At 37.2% G+C, this 10,227-nt stretch overlaps 2 protein-coding genes across 2 annotated transcripts; both read left to right on the plus strand.

The window, feature by feature from the left end:
- Positions 1–12: 12 nt before the first annotated feature.
- LOC129350208 (required for drug-induced death protein 1-like) lies at positions 13–7,298 on the plus strand. Its single transcript, XM_055016056.1, has 2 exons — positions 13–1,847; positions 6,052–7,298. Exons 1-2 carry the CDS (start codon positions 1,542–1,544, stop codon positions 6,187–6,189), a joined length of 444 nt encoding a protein of 147 aa, XP_054872031.1. The 5' UTR covers positions 13–1,541; the 3' UTR covers positions 6,190–7,298.
- Positions 7,299–7,536: 238 nt separating this feature from the next.
- tmem18 (transmembrane protein 18) lies at positions 7,537–10,227 on the plus strand. The gene is made up of 5 exons (XM_023296925.3): positions 7,537–7,706; positions 7,871–7,988; positions 8,864–8,918; positions 9,020–9,113; positions 9,199–10,227. Exons 1-5 carry the CDS (start codon positions 7,614–7,616, stop codon positions 9,295–9,297), a joined length of 459 nt encoding a protein of 152 aa, XP_023152693.1. The 5' UTR covers positions 7,537–7,613; the 3' UTR covers positions 9,298–10,227.

Consider the following 10,227-nt stretch of genomic DNA (forward strand, 5'->3'; position numbering starts at 1 on the left):
GTGTTGAACTTATTAACATTGTGTTGAAATCCATTTCCACCTCCCTGATATTATCAGCAAAAAGTGACGACAATCTTTGTACTGTGCAGTGTGTGGCAGACCTGTTGCACTGGATTGCATTAAATTGTACTGGTGAACCTGAAAAGATAAGAAGAAATGCATGCTAATGGTTTGTTGACCGTTAACTGACTGAAATAATAATGATTTAAATATATTACACCAGCAGCTACACCTACTTTATCCTTTAGAAGGTCACTGCCCCTGATGTTTACCACAATGTGGGAGCAACAACAGTCTGCCACTATTTTCAAATAGTCAAGTGCCGATTATATGCTGTATTTTTGAAATATATGTATGTATTATAAGGCCTGTTAAGACTGCAAGCACTTTAAGAGTTTGGATCTCACTGCTGCAGGCATGTTATTTATCTCAGTAAAAAAAAAAAAAAAAAAAAAAAAACACTTTTAGAAGCTGAGTGGGATTCCTACACCTAATAAAGCAATGAAAACTAGTTACGTTCTCTGTTGTCCATAACAGATATATACAACCGTTCAAAAGTTTTATATTAGTTAAAGTTGCTCTATATTCGTTAAAGTTGCTGTACATTAGTTGGAGTTGCTCCAAATTAAAGTTGCTCTACATTAGTTAAAGTTGATCTATATTAAAGTTGCTCTACATTAGTTGAAATTGCTCTATATTAGCTAAAGTTGTTCTACATTAGTTAAAGTTGCTCTACACTAGTTAAAGTTGCTCTATATTAAAGTTGCTCAGCATTAGTTAAAGTTGCTCTAAAGGAGTTAAAGTTACATTACCATGAGTTACAGGATGTTTTTTCGCAGTGGTATTACCAGTTTCTGAACCAACTTGTTACATTTTCATGGCTAAAGTTAAGCCGTTTCCAGCTAGAATATTCATCTACCACATTAATAATGTCTAGATTGGATATATGATTCATTTAATCCCAACTTTTGAACAGCAGTGTAGACTATTTGGAGGGATTCTGCCTTTTTCAGTAAGGGTTGTAAGTTTTTGATCAAATTTCATCTTTGTGTCGACAGTATTGGTTTGAACCTCATTATCAGAAATAGATTGGTACATGTTGAAATTCAGACATAGTATTACTCATGCTGGGTCCAGCAACCTAAACATCTTCTTCTTTGTTCATTGTCAGTCCAAAAACCAGCTTAAACTGCTAACTGGTGTTGTGCAGGAGATTGTGATGAACTGTGGGAACCCCTTAGCTCTGAATACCACTTTGAAGTATCATAAAAAATGTCCTTCAAAGGTTTAGTGTACTGTGTATACAGATAAAAATCATTTGGATTAGAACATCTATTGGATACTTTCTGACCTATTGAAGTCAGTCTTGAGAGGAGGGAGGATTTACAACTTTAAGGGCTGTCTGCCAAATCCCTCAAATAAGGCGGACCGGTGGAATGCACTTCCACTCATGCACATAACGTCTGCTGACAACATCCTTGACCTCCCGTGGAAGCTGTGCCTTTTTCCTGCATCTCCGAGAAGCGCGACGAGCAGACAATATGAAGCCCAAATCTCTTGCATCGAGGCTGTTTGAAAGGAATTCAGCAGCAGCAGCCAAAATTCTGAAAGTTGGTGGAGCAAAGTACCAGCTGCACGTAGACTGCGTTGATCAGACCGAGAAACCGGATCACGAAGATGGCAAACAAGTAGCGGTCGACTGCAGACCGAAGGAGAAGAGCCCAAAAGAAGTGCACTTCGCCTTTCTGCAGGAGAAGTATGAGCTGCTGAAAGAAGATGAAGCAAGAGTGAAAGCAAAAGAGGAGAAGAAGCAGAAGAAGAAGGAAAGCTACAAAAAAGTGAAGAAGGTTGGTGCTCTTTCCTGTTTATTTTTACACACATTTCTTAAACTGTTAATAATCACAGTCGATCTGTCTTAATGTGTCATTGTAGTCTAATGGAAATCCTTTGTTCTCATAACTATTTGTCTTCTCTTTGTAGCACCAGAGTGGGTGAGTTGAAGTGTTTTCTGTGTGGCATCAATCAGCCTCAATCAGAATGTTTAACCCTCCTGTTGTCTTCATTTACGGGCACCAAAAAATATTGTTTCCTTGTCTGAAAAAAAAATCCAAAAATTCAGCAAAAAAAATGCCCCAAATTTCTGAAAATTTGCAAAACCTTCAGGAAGAAAATTCCAATAATTCCTTAAAAGTTTCATTATTGAAAAATCCCCCAAATTTGACAAGAAAATTCTTGTAAATAAATTCTTGTAAATCAACCCAAATCCAGCGAAATTTGCTGGATTTGGGTTGATTTTTTTTGTGAATGTTCTTAAACATTTTGAATATTTCTTTTTTTCCCACCCAAAAATGTTCAAAGATTTCCCAAAAATGTTGAAAATGTGGACATCAGAAGTTTCGCTGTCGAAATACATTTTTTTCCCACGTTTTCAAACTTTAAAACGGGTCCATTTTGACCCGCAGGACGACACGAGGGTTAAACAGACTTTGATCTGAGTGTCCTGAAAGTCAAATTTCTAATTTTACTTTGAGTTCACAGATCACTAAAATACCGTGAGCTTAAAGTTAAACAAGCACAATCATCTTTCAATATCACTGGGATCGTTCTCCAATCGCACAAATATTCCAGATGTGTTTTCGTTGGCAACCAGCAGCAGCTCGTCTTGGAATGCTGGCCTACATTCTGGGCTTAGCTGTAGTCGGTGTTTATTGTCACCAAAGATCCTGTGAGCTCTTTGGTTTCCGTCTGCTGGTGAAACGTGCATCACAGGAGGAAACAAAAAGCAGACAAACAAAGTCTGCTTCCAGCCTCTTAATGATCACATTATCTTAGGGCGTATGTTTGTGATTCGGTTGATTATTTACTTAATTATGGAGAAATGCCGCTCAGCTCGTAAATTATCTCAGTCGTATTCATCTGAATTTCCTTGTAAACATCAACAGCCTGTTTACTGGACGGACTGCTTTATAACCCACAGTCACATGTGATTGATAAGGAATTGGCTTGATGGATTTTGAAGCACAGAATTGGTGCAATTCTTTAATTAGGGACCAAATATATTTGAAGTGTGGGTAGTGCAGTATACCAGTTTTGATGACAACCATTGTGTTTACATAATGAAACACTGCTATGGCTACACATTCTCTCTCCACCCTCCTAGACTTGTATTTTCATTTTATTTACCCCAAAAAATAAACTATAAATAGAAAAGTACTCAAAAAGCAGTACTCCAAGGCTATTCAGTCGCATACTTTCCAACGGGTGAAACTTCCCTGAAAATTCCATCCAGATCTGTTGGTCCATTTTTAAATAATGTTGCAAACAGATTTGGTTGTTGATTGGTTTTTCTGTCTGTCTGTTAGCAACATTACTCAAAAACAGACTAATAGATTTCAGTGAAATTTTCGGGGAAGATCAGAAATGACACAGTGACCAAGTGATTAGATTTTGGCAGTGATGCGGCTTAAAGTCTGGATCCCCGGATAATACTGTATTAAATGAATATAAACCTAAAAAGTACAAAGCATGACTTTTGTGACCCATTGAAGACACTTTCAAAAAGAACTTTGCACTAATCAAACTTTTGTCTTTCCTTGTAGTTCCAGTATGGGTAAGTTGAAATATGTTCTGCATCTATTTTTTTAAAATATCAATCAGCCTCATTCAATTTTTTTCTGATATTAATTTAGATTTTTGAAAAAAAAAAAAAGCAAAATAAGCTGTTCAATCAAAACAATCATTATTTCTTCTTCAAGAAAGTCAAATTACCCGCAAGAAAATAATCACCTTTGCTTGTTCTGAAGTGATATAATTTGTACAAGGGGTTTTATTATGATACTGCATGCTTCCCTATCCATCAAAGAAAGTACACAGCATGTATGTACTGAGCATAACATACATATTGTAGGGGGTTTTAATGTAATGGGTTATCAAGAATGCAAAATGGAATTCAATTGAAAAATGTACACTACTGTTCAAAAGTTTGGGGTCACCCACACAAATTCGTGTTTTCCATGAAAACTCACACGTTTATCCATGTACTAACATAACTGCACAAGGGTTTTCTAATCATCAATGAGCCTTTCAACACCATTAGCTAACACAATGTAGCATTAGAACACAGGAGTGATGGTTGCTGGAAATGTTCCTCTGTACCTCTATGGAGATATTCCATTAAAAATCAGCTGTTTCCAGCTAGAATAGTCATTTACCACATTAACAATGTCTAGACTGGATTTATCATTCATTTAACGTTATCTTCATTGCAAAAAAATGCTTTTCTTTCAAAAATAAGGACATTTCTAAGTGACCTCAAACTTTTGAGCAGTAAATTAATGTCTGTTTTATTCCTTTTTTTTAACAGATGGGATGTAATTTAACAGAGTTTGCATTTTATTTCAATATATATTATTTCTGTAATTTGACAAAACAGGAAAAAATTTCTAAAACAATTTTAACTCTTACTCAAAGAATGTTAGTAGTCAGCAAAGGAGAGCTGAAGGATTTAGGAGCATGGGGTTCAGACTGAGATATCTGGTGAATGTTTACTTCTAACCCGCTGTGGAAACCTCGACCTCAGTATGTAGGACCACTATCCCAGCGTGACCCGGTGAACTCCTTCATTTACTGACAAACTGCTTCACGACCGTCTCTCACGTGCGACCTATAAGCATCTCCTAATCAGTGACCAGACACTAGTGTATGTAGTGAACATTAACAGACTCCCGTAAATAGAACCTAAATAAACCTTGAACACGTTCTGAAGATTGTCAGGTAAACAAACCATAAATGACACGTGCACATTAACACCACAGCGTTTTCTCTCACGTGTTTAACTAATACTAGACAGTGGTGTGCACTTATTACATTGCGCAAGCAGCGTTTATTTTTGCTTTGTTTTCCTAAGACATGTGACCTCCTGTATCCTCTGCAGCCAGCCAGGCCTTTCCTGTTCAAACGGCACAGAAGACAATAGAGTTCATGGGACTTTTAATTCAAACTTTAGGCAGGAGAAGAGCTGAGCCTCTCCTCCTGCTGCGCTTTTGTTCTTTAGTGCCAAATATGCAGCTTTAAAATCATGTCCCGACTCAGATCCTAATCTCATATTATTTTAACCTGCTTGTTTTGAAGTCACCAAAGGCTCACAAGGAGGTACAGATTTAGAAGAACTAGAGCTACCAGAGCTGTAAACTCTGTATCTCACACACACTCATTTTCTTTTTTAAAATTTCAATTCTTTATTTATCAGTTTTAACCATTTTTAGTGATGGTACAATTCACGTGTGCCAGCATGTGCACAATATTATCATTGTTCTTTTTTTCATAAAACAATTTCCCATCAAAAATAAATAAATAAAAAATAAACAGAAACGTGAACATCTTTAAGAACATTAGGGAGTGACTCTTATGTTGTCTCTAAATTTTCAGACTCAGAACTAAATTGGGCTTTTTAATTTTTATTTACGCAACTCATTTTTCCCAACATGCTACAAACCAGCCTACAAACCTGCGATAGCCATTTCTTAATTAATAGATTTCTTACTTGCAACCAACAAAACACTTAATAGATGTTTATCCTTTTATCTCCATTCCTGTGGTAAACATCCAAAATAAACCGTTTTTATTCCACGCACACTGACTTTGAAAGCTTGAGACGACGTGGAATTGAAGCTGCACTTTAATCAGTCTGTTGCATCCATATTTTATTACTTTAAAAGTATTTTTACTTTTTTTTCTACACTGTATGTTTTACTGTCCACATCTTTTAATGTTGACTTTTAAACCGGTACTACCTGCAAAAATTTCATGTCATGTGACTGGTGAAAATTAACTGCATGATGACAATAAAGATTCTTGACTTTTAGCAAAGCATCGATCATCTGAATATTCTGGGAATAAACGTCCTCAAACAATCACATTTGGTTCTAAACCGCTCGTGAACCAACTTTGTTTCTTTTCCATTCTCTTTGAACGACAGAGCAGATAACTCCAAGTGTAGATAATTGAATTATCATCATTAATAGTCAGTTTGCTGTTCTCTTTGTCTTTCAGAATGTTGGCAAGGCTCTTTGGTACAGCTGGAAGTGTCTAGTGATTGGGCTTTACAATTTCAGTCTTGGGTACTCTACCCCGATTACAGTAGCAGCTACTTTTGCCCCTGACTTTCACCAAGGCCGAGACAGAACCTGAGCGGAGCTGTGAGGTTCTCTTCCTGTTTGCTCTCTGTACATAACCAATAACCCACGACTGTGACCAAAGAATTTGAATATGTTTCTAATATTTGTGAATTTGAAATACCTTTTCTGTCTGTCTTTTTTAAAGTGTAAATCAAGCATTGATTCATATGTTTGTTGTGCTTTAAGCGACTCATTTGTCGCTGTAAAATCAATACAAACTCATTCTATTAGTAGGAAAACCATGTTCTTATTAAGAATCTTGTTATATTCTAACCAAATAACCTTGTTATCGTGGATTTATCTATTTGCACATATGCTTTTCCAACTCTTAAAAGTAATTTTGTTATTCCTGGTAATTGTTTATGCTAAAATCCTAATGTCTTGTTGCAGGTATTAATCTACAGTACAGTTAAATTACATGTATATATACTTTGAACCCACCAGATTTGCAGATATATGCTGCAACTAGTTTGTTAAGAACATAAAATTCTGCTCATAGGGTGTAAAACTGCTCTTTGCATTGACCCACAGACCTCTATATATTCCCCTCACGCCCAAGTCAAACACTCACTAACCATCAGACGGCTTTTTTCACGTGCAGAATGTTTTTATCAGGTGACTAGCTGGTGTTTGCATGTGTCCAGAGGGATAATGATTGCATGTGGTTACCTATGGCAGGTCAGCAATAACAGTAATTTACTGAGGCTGCAGATAAAGTGATTGATTTACAAGCAGGAAGGATTTAACTAGGTAGTTATCATCAGTCAAGGAAACAGAGCTGACCGGTAAAGTCGACTCCCACAGTGAGAAGGAGGCTGGGCCACCCTCTTCCTGCAGAGTTGGGACACTTAAACACAGATTTACAAGGTATTTTTAATTTCCACAGCTCTGCTGGACAATGGACAAAGCTGTAGGTAATGATGATGAGGAGGTTTTGACGATAGAAATGGACTTTAAGTTCACGAGAATTCTCTGTTGGGAACAAAATGACATGACCTTTGAAAGGTGTCCAAAACATTTCAGTGTTTCTGTACGTGTATGTTTGATCATTTGTAAAGATTTTGAAAGTTGTTGTATTTGTAAGTTGGCGTGTATTAAAGCTTTAATGTGTGTGCACCAAAATATTGATTTTCTTTTTATTCGTAAGTGTTAAACGGTGTAGTAAATAGAAGTAACACTCCGACTGTAAAAGAAGAAGAAAAATAGAATCAGAGAGACTAAACAAAGAATAAAATTTAAGGTGAATAAAAAGAAAATAATTGTACTATTATGGAACTGTTAATATACTATTTTTAAAAAATTGTAATTAAATGTGGACAATCATTGACGGAGACGTGGCGGTCTGTTACGTCATCCACGTGCGACTTGAAGTGCTGCTTCCGGGCTGCTGTCCTGTTTATATGACACTCGGTTAAGCTAAAGCTAAGTTCTGTGAAAATGACGGAACAGAAAGCAGAAAATATCAGCTCCATCCCTATCGACGGGTTCAGCAAGTTAAGAATAACGTCGATATGGACGTTTCTCATGTCGGTAGGTCACATTTTTATTTCCCCAGTCTGAGACTGCGCTGAGCTAACCGTTAGCCGCCACAGCTAACAGACGCTTTTGATTTTATTTGATTCCAGAGGAGTTTGTAGAGTTATGTTGAAGTTCTGGTTGGGTTTTAGGTCGACTTATGTTTGTGTGTTTTGCAGGTGCAGTGGTCCGAGCCGTGGCTCATCGGGCTGCTGGTGTTTCATGTTGTGTGTTTGTTCCTGACTGTGCTGACCTGCAGGTTTTACAGAGCTCAGATCTGCCACTTTCTGCTCATAGGTACGTTTTACATTAACAACCTTGCAATAATCGGTTTGACGTGGGGAGTATTAATAGATGCCGCTTAGTAGGGCTGGTCATGGAGGTAACATGATAAAATGATGGAAGCAACTGGAAGGAGTGATTGGGGGGATGAGAGGGATCCTCTGTGATTGTAAATCAAACAAGAAAAGCTCTCAGAGTGTGCAGTACTCCACCAAGGCTGCTCAGTCGTTGTATGATTTCCGACAGATGAAATCTTTAAACAATTCGTGGTCCGCAGTGGTGGATTTGTACTAGGATCGCAGCCATGTGATCATCAGCAGGCAGCTGATGTAGTGTTCACTTGTTGTCATAGTTACAGTGGCACTGTGCTGCTATCTGGCGATGCAGAAATCTTTAACAAATCTGTGGATCCAGACTATAAGCAGCATCACTGCCAAAATCTAATCACTTGGTCCTCGTGTCATTTCTGACTGTCCCTGAAAATTTCATCCAAATCTGTTATTCTGTTTATGAGTATTGTTGCTAACAGACAGACTAACAGACAAACCAATCAACAACCAAAGCTGTTTGCAACATTATTTAAAAATGGGCCAACAGATCTGGATGAAATTTTCAGGGAAGTTTCACCCGTTGGAAATGATGCGACTGAATAGCTTTGGAAACCAACGCAGATTGTCACATAACTCCACTGTTCCTTGGCGGAGTAATAAATGAAGCTACTTATTGATGTTTATGATACCAGTAAACTAACACAGATGTTCAGAGAATAAGTATTAGTAAATCCTGTAGACATTGTTTGAAATGACAGAAACTACTTTCCAGTGCTGACATTATGTGGAAATATGCTGGACTTTTCAGCATTAACTGGCTGGTTTTACCTTTCTCCACAGTTGGCCTTGTTTATAGCGCTGAATATCTGAATGAGCTGGCAGCTATGAACTGGAGGTAAGACAGCCGTGTTGGTTTTGTGTGTTTAATAATGAGTGTGTAGAGGGTTAAGGAGACAGTAATTAAGGAAGTGTTATTAACCTTCATTTTTTTCCCAGGTCCTTTTCTGATTTCCAGTACTTTGATTCCAAGGGCATGTTCATATCGTTGGTCTTCTCAATTCCTCTTCTGCTCAATGCAGTCATCATTGTGGTATGTTTTACTGTTTGTTCTCCGCCTTGTCCGATCTGCTGAAATGTCAGAAACACTACCTAACAGCAGGTGTGTGTGTTGGCAGATGGTGTGGGTGTACAGGACCTTTTCCACTATGACTGAGCTGAAGACGCTTCAGCTGAAGAGAAAAGCTCGCAGAGACAAGAGGGAGAAAAGTGACTGATCCCTCTCCTCGTATCCGTAAATGGGCTTCATTTGGAGGCATTTAGAATCTATCCTTGACTAATCCTGATTTTTGGGAACAGAAGGCAGATTCCTTCTTGCGGCTTAAAAAGGATTGTTGATGGGATGCCAGGAATGGAGGTGTTCTGGTAATGACTGTTGAAAGATGCACTGGACTGTACTGTACACAGTGGGATCTGTGAGGACCAAAGGACGCTTACTGTTTTGTATTTAACGCTGTTTTAAAATGTGTTAAGATGTAAAAACAAGATTTAAAAAAAAGAATAAAGTGTTTTTGCAATGGCACGGTATTTTCAAAGGACCACATTAAGGATAAATCCACGAATCATCTTCATTAATTCATTAACAGAAAAGTAATATATGCAGAGAAAGAGGAGGCAAAATGATATCAGGCTGATTTTTTTTAAAATTTTACAGAATTAAAAAATTAAAAAGTTGATCTGCATTAGTTGAAGTTGCTTAAAAATGAGTTAAAGTTCCTCCATGTTAATTAAAGTTGCTCAAAAATTTGTTGAAGTTGCTCACAAATGAATTACAGTTGCTCTACATTAGTTAAACTTGCTCCATATTAAAGTTGCTCTATATTAGTTAAAGTTGCTCTAAATGAGTTAAAGTTGCTCTATAGTATTTAAAGTTGCTCAGAAATGAATTACAGTTGCTTTACATTAGTTACAGTTGCTCTACATTAAAGTTGCTCTATATTAGTTAAAGTTGCTCTGCATTATTCTTTATTATTATTTCTATTATTATTTATGTTTTATTTTCCATAACTGAAATGGAAATTGCATTAGTTTCAGATCTGTTGCTGTGTCCTTCTAGTTCAGTCTCATCATCTCAAACAGGCGTTAAGGTGCAGAAGAACTAACAAGCTACTGTGAGCTGAGCTAAAATAAAGTGCTACTGTAACTGG

Source organism: Amphiprion ocellaris, chromosome 12 (assembly GCF_022539595.1).
Source record: "Amphiprion ocellaris isolate individual 3 ecotype Okinawa chromosome 12, ASM2253959v1, whole genome shotgun sequence".
NCBI classification, from domain to species: Eukaryota; Metazoa; Chordata; class Actinopteri; family Pomacentridae; genus Amphiprion; species Amphiprion ocellaris.

What these genes read in the sequence shown, in the direction of transcription:
- LOC129350208 (XM_055016056.1), top strand. Translation starts at nt 1,542, where the DNA reads ATGAAGCCCAAATCTCTTGCATCGAGGCTGTTTGAAAGGAATTCAGCA. An exon ending in GCTACAAAAAAGTGAAGAAG is followed by an intron (nt 1,848 to 6,051) that starts GTTGGTGCTCTT and finishes TTTGTCTTTCAG; the next exon opens with AATGTTGGCAAGGCTCTTTG.
- tmem18 (XM_023296925.3), top strand. Translation starts at nt 7,614, where the DNA reads ATGACGGAACAGAAAGCAGAAAATATCAGCTCCATCCCTATCGACGGG. An exon ending in CTGCCACTTTCTGCTCATAG is followed by an intron (nt 7,989 to 8,863) that starts GTACGTTTTACA and finishes CTTTCTCCACAG; the next exon opens with TTGGCCTTGTTTATAGCGCT. An exon ending in CTGGCAGCTATGAACTGGAG is followed by an intron (nt 8,919 to 9,019) that starts GTAAGACAGCCG and finishes TTTTTTTCCCAG; the next exon opens with GTCCTTTTCTGATTTCCAGT.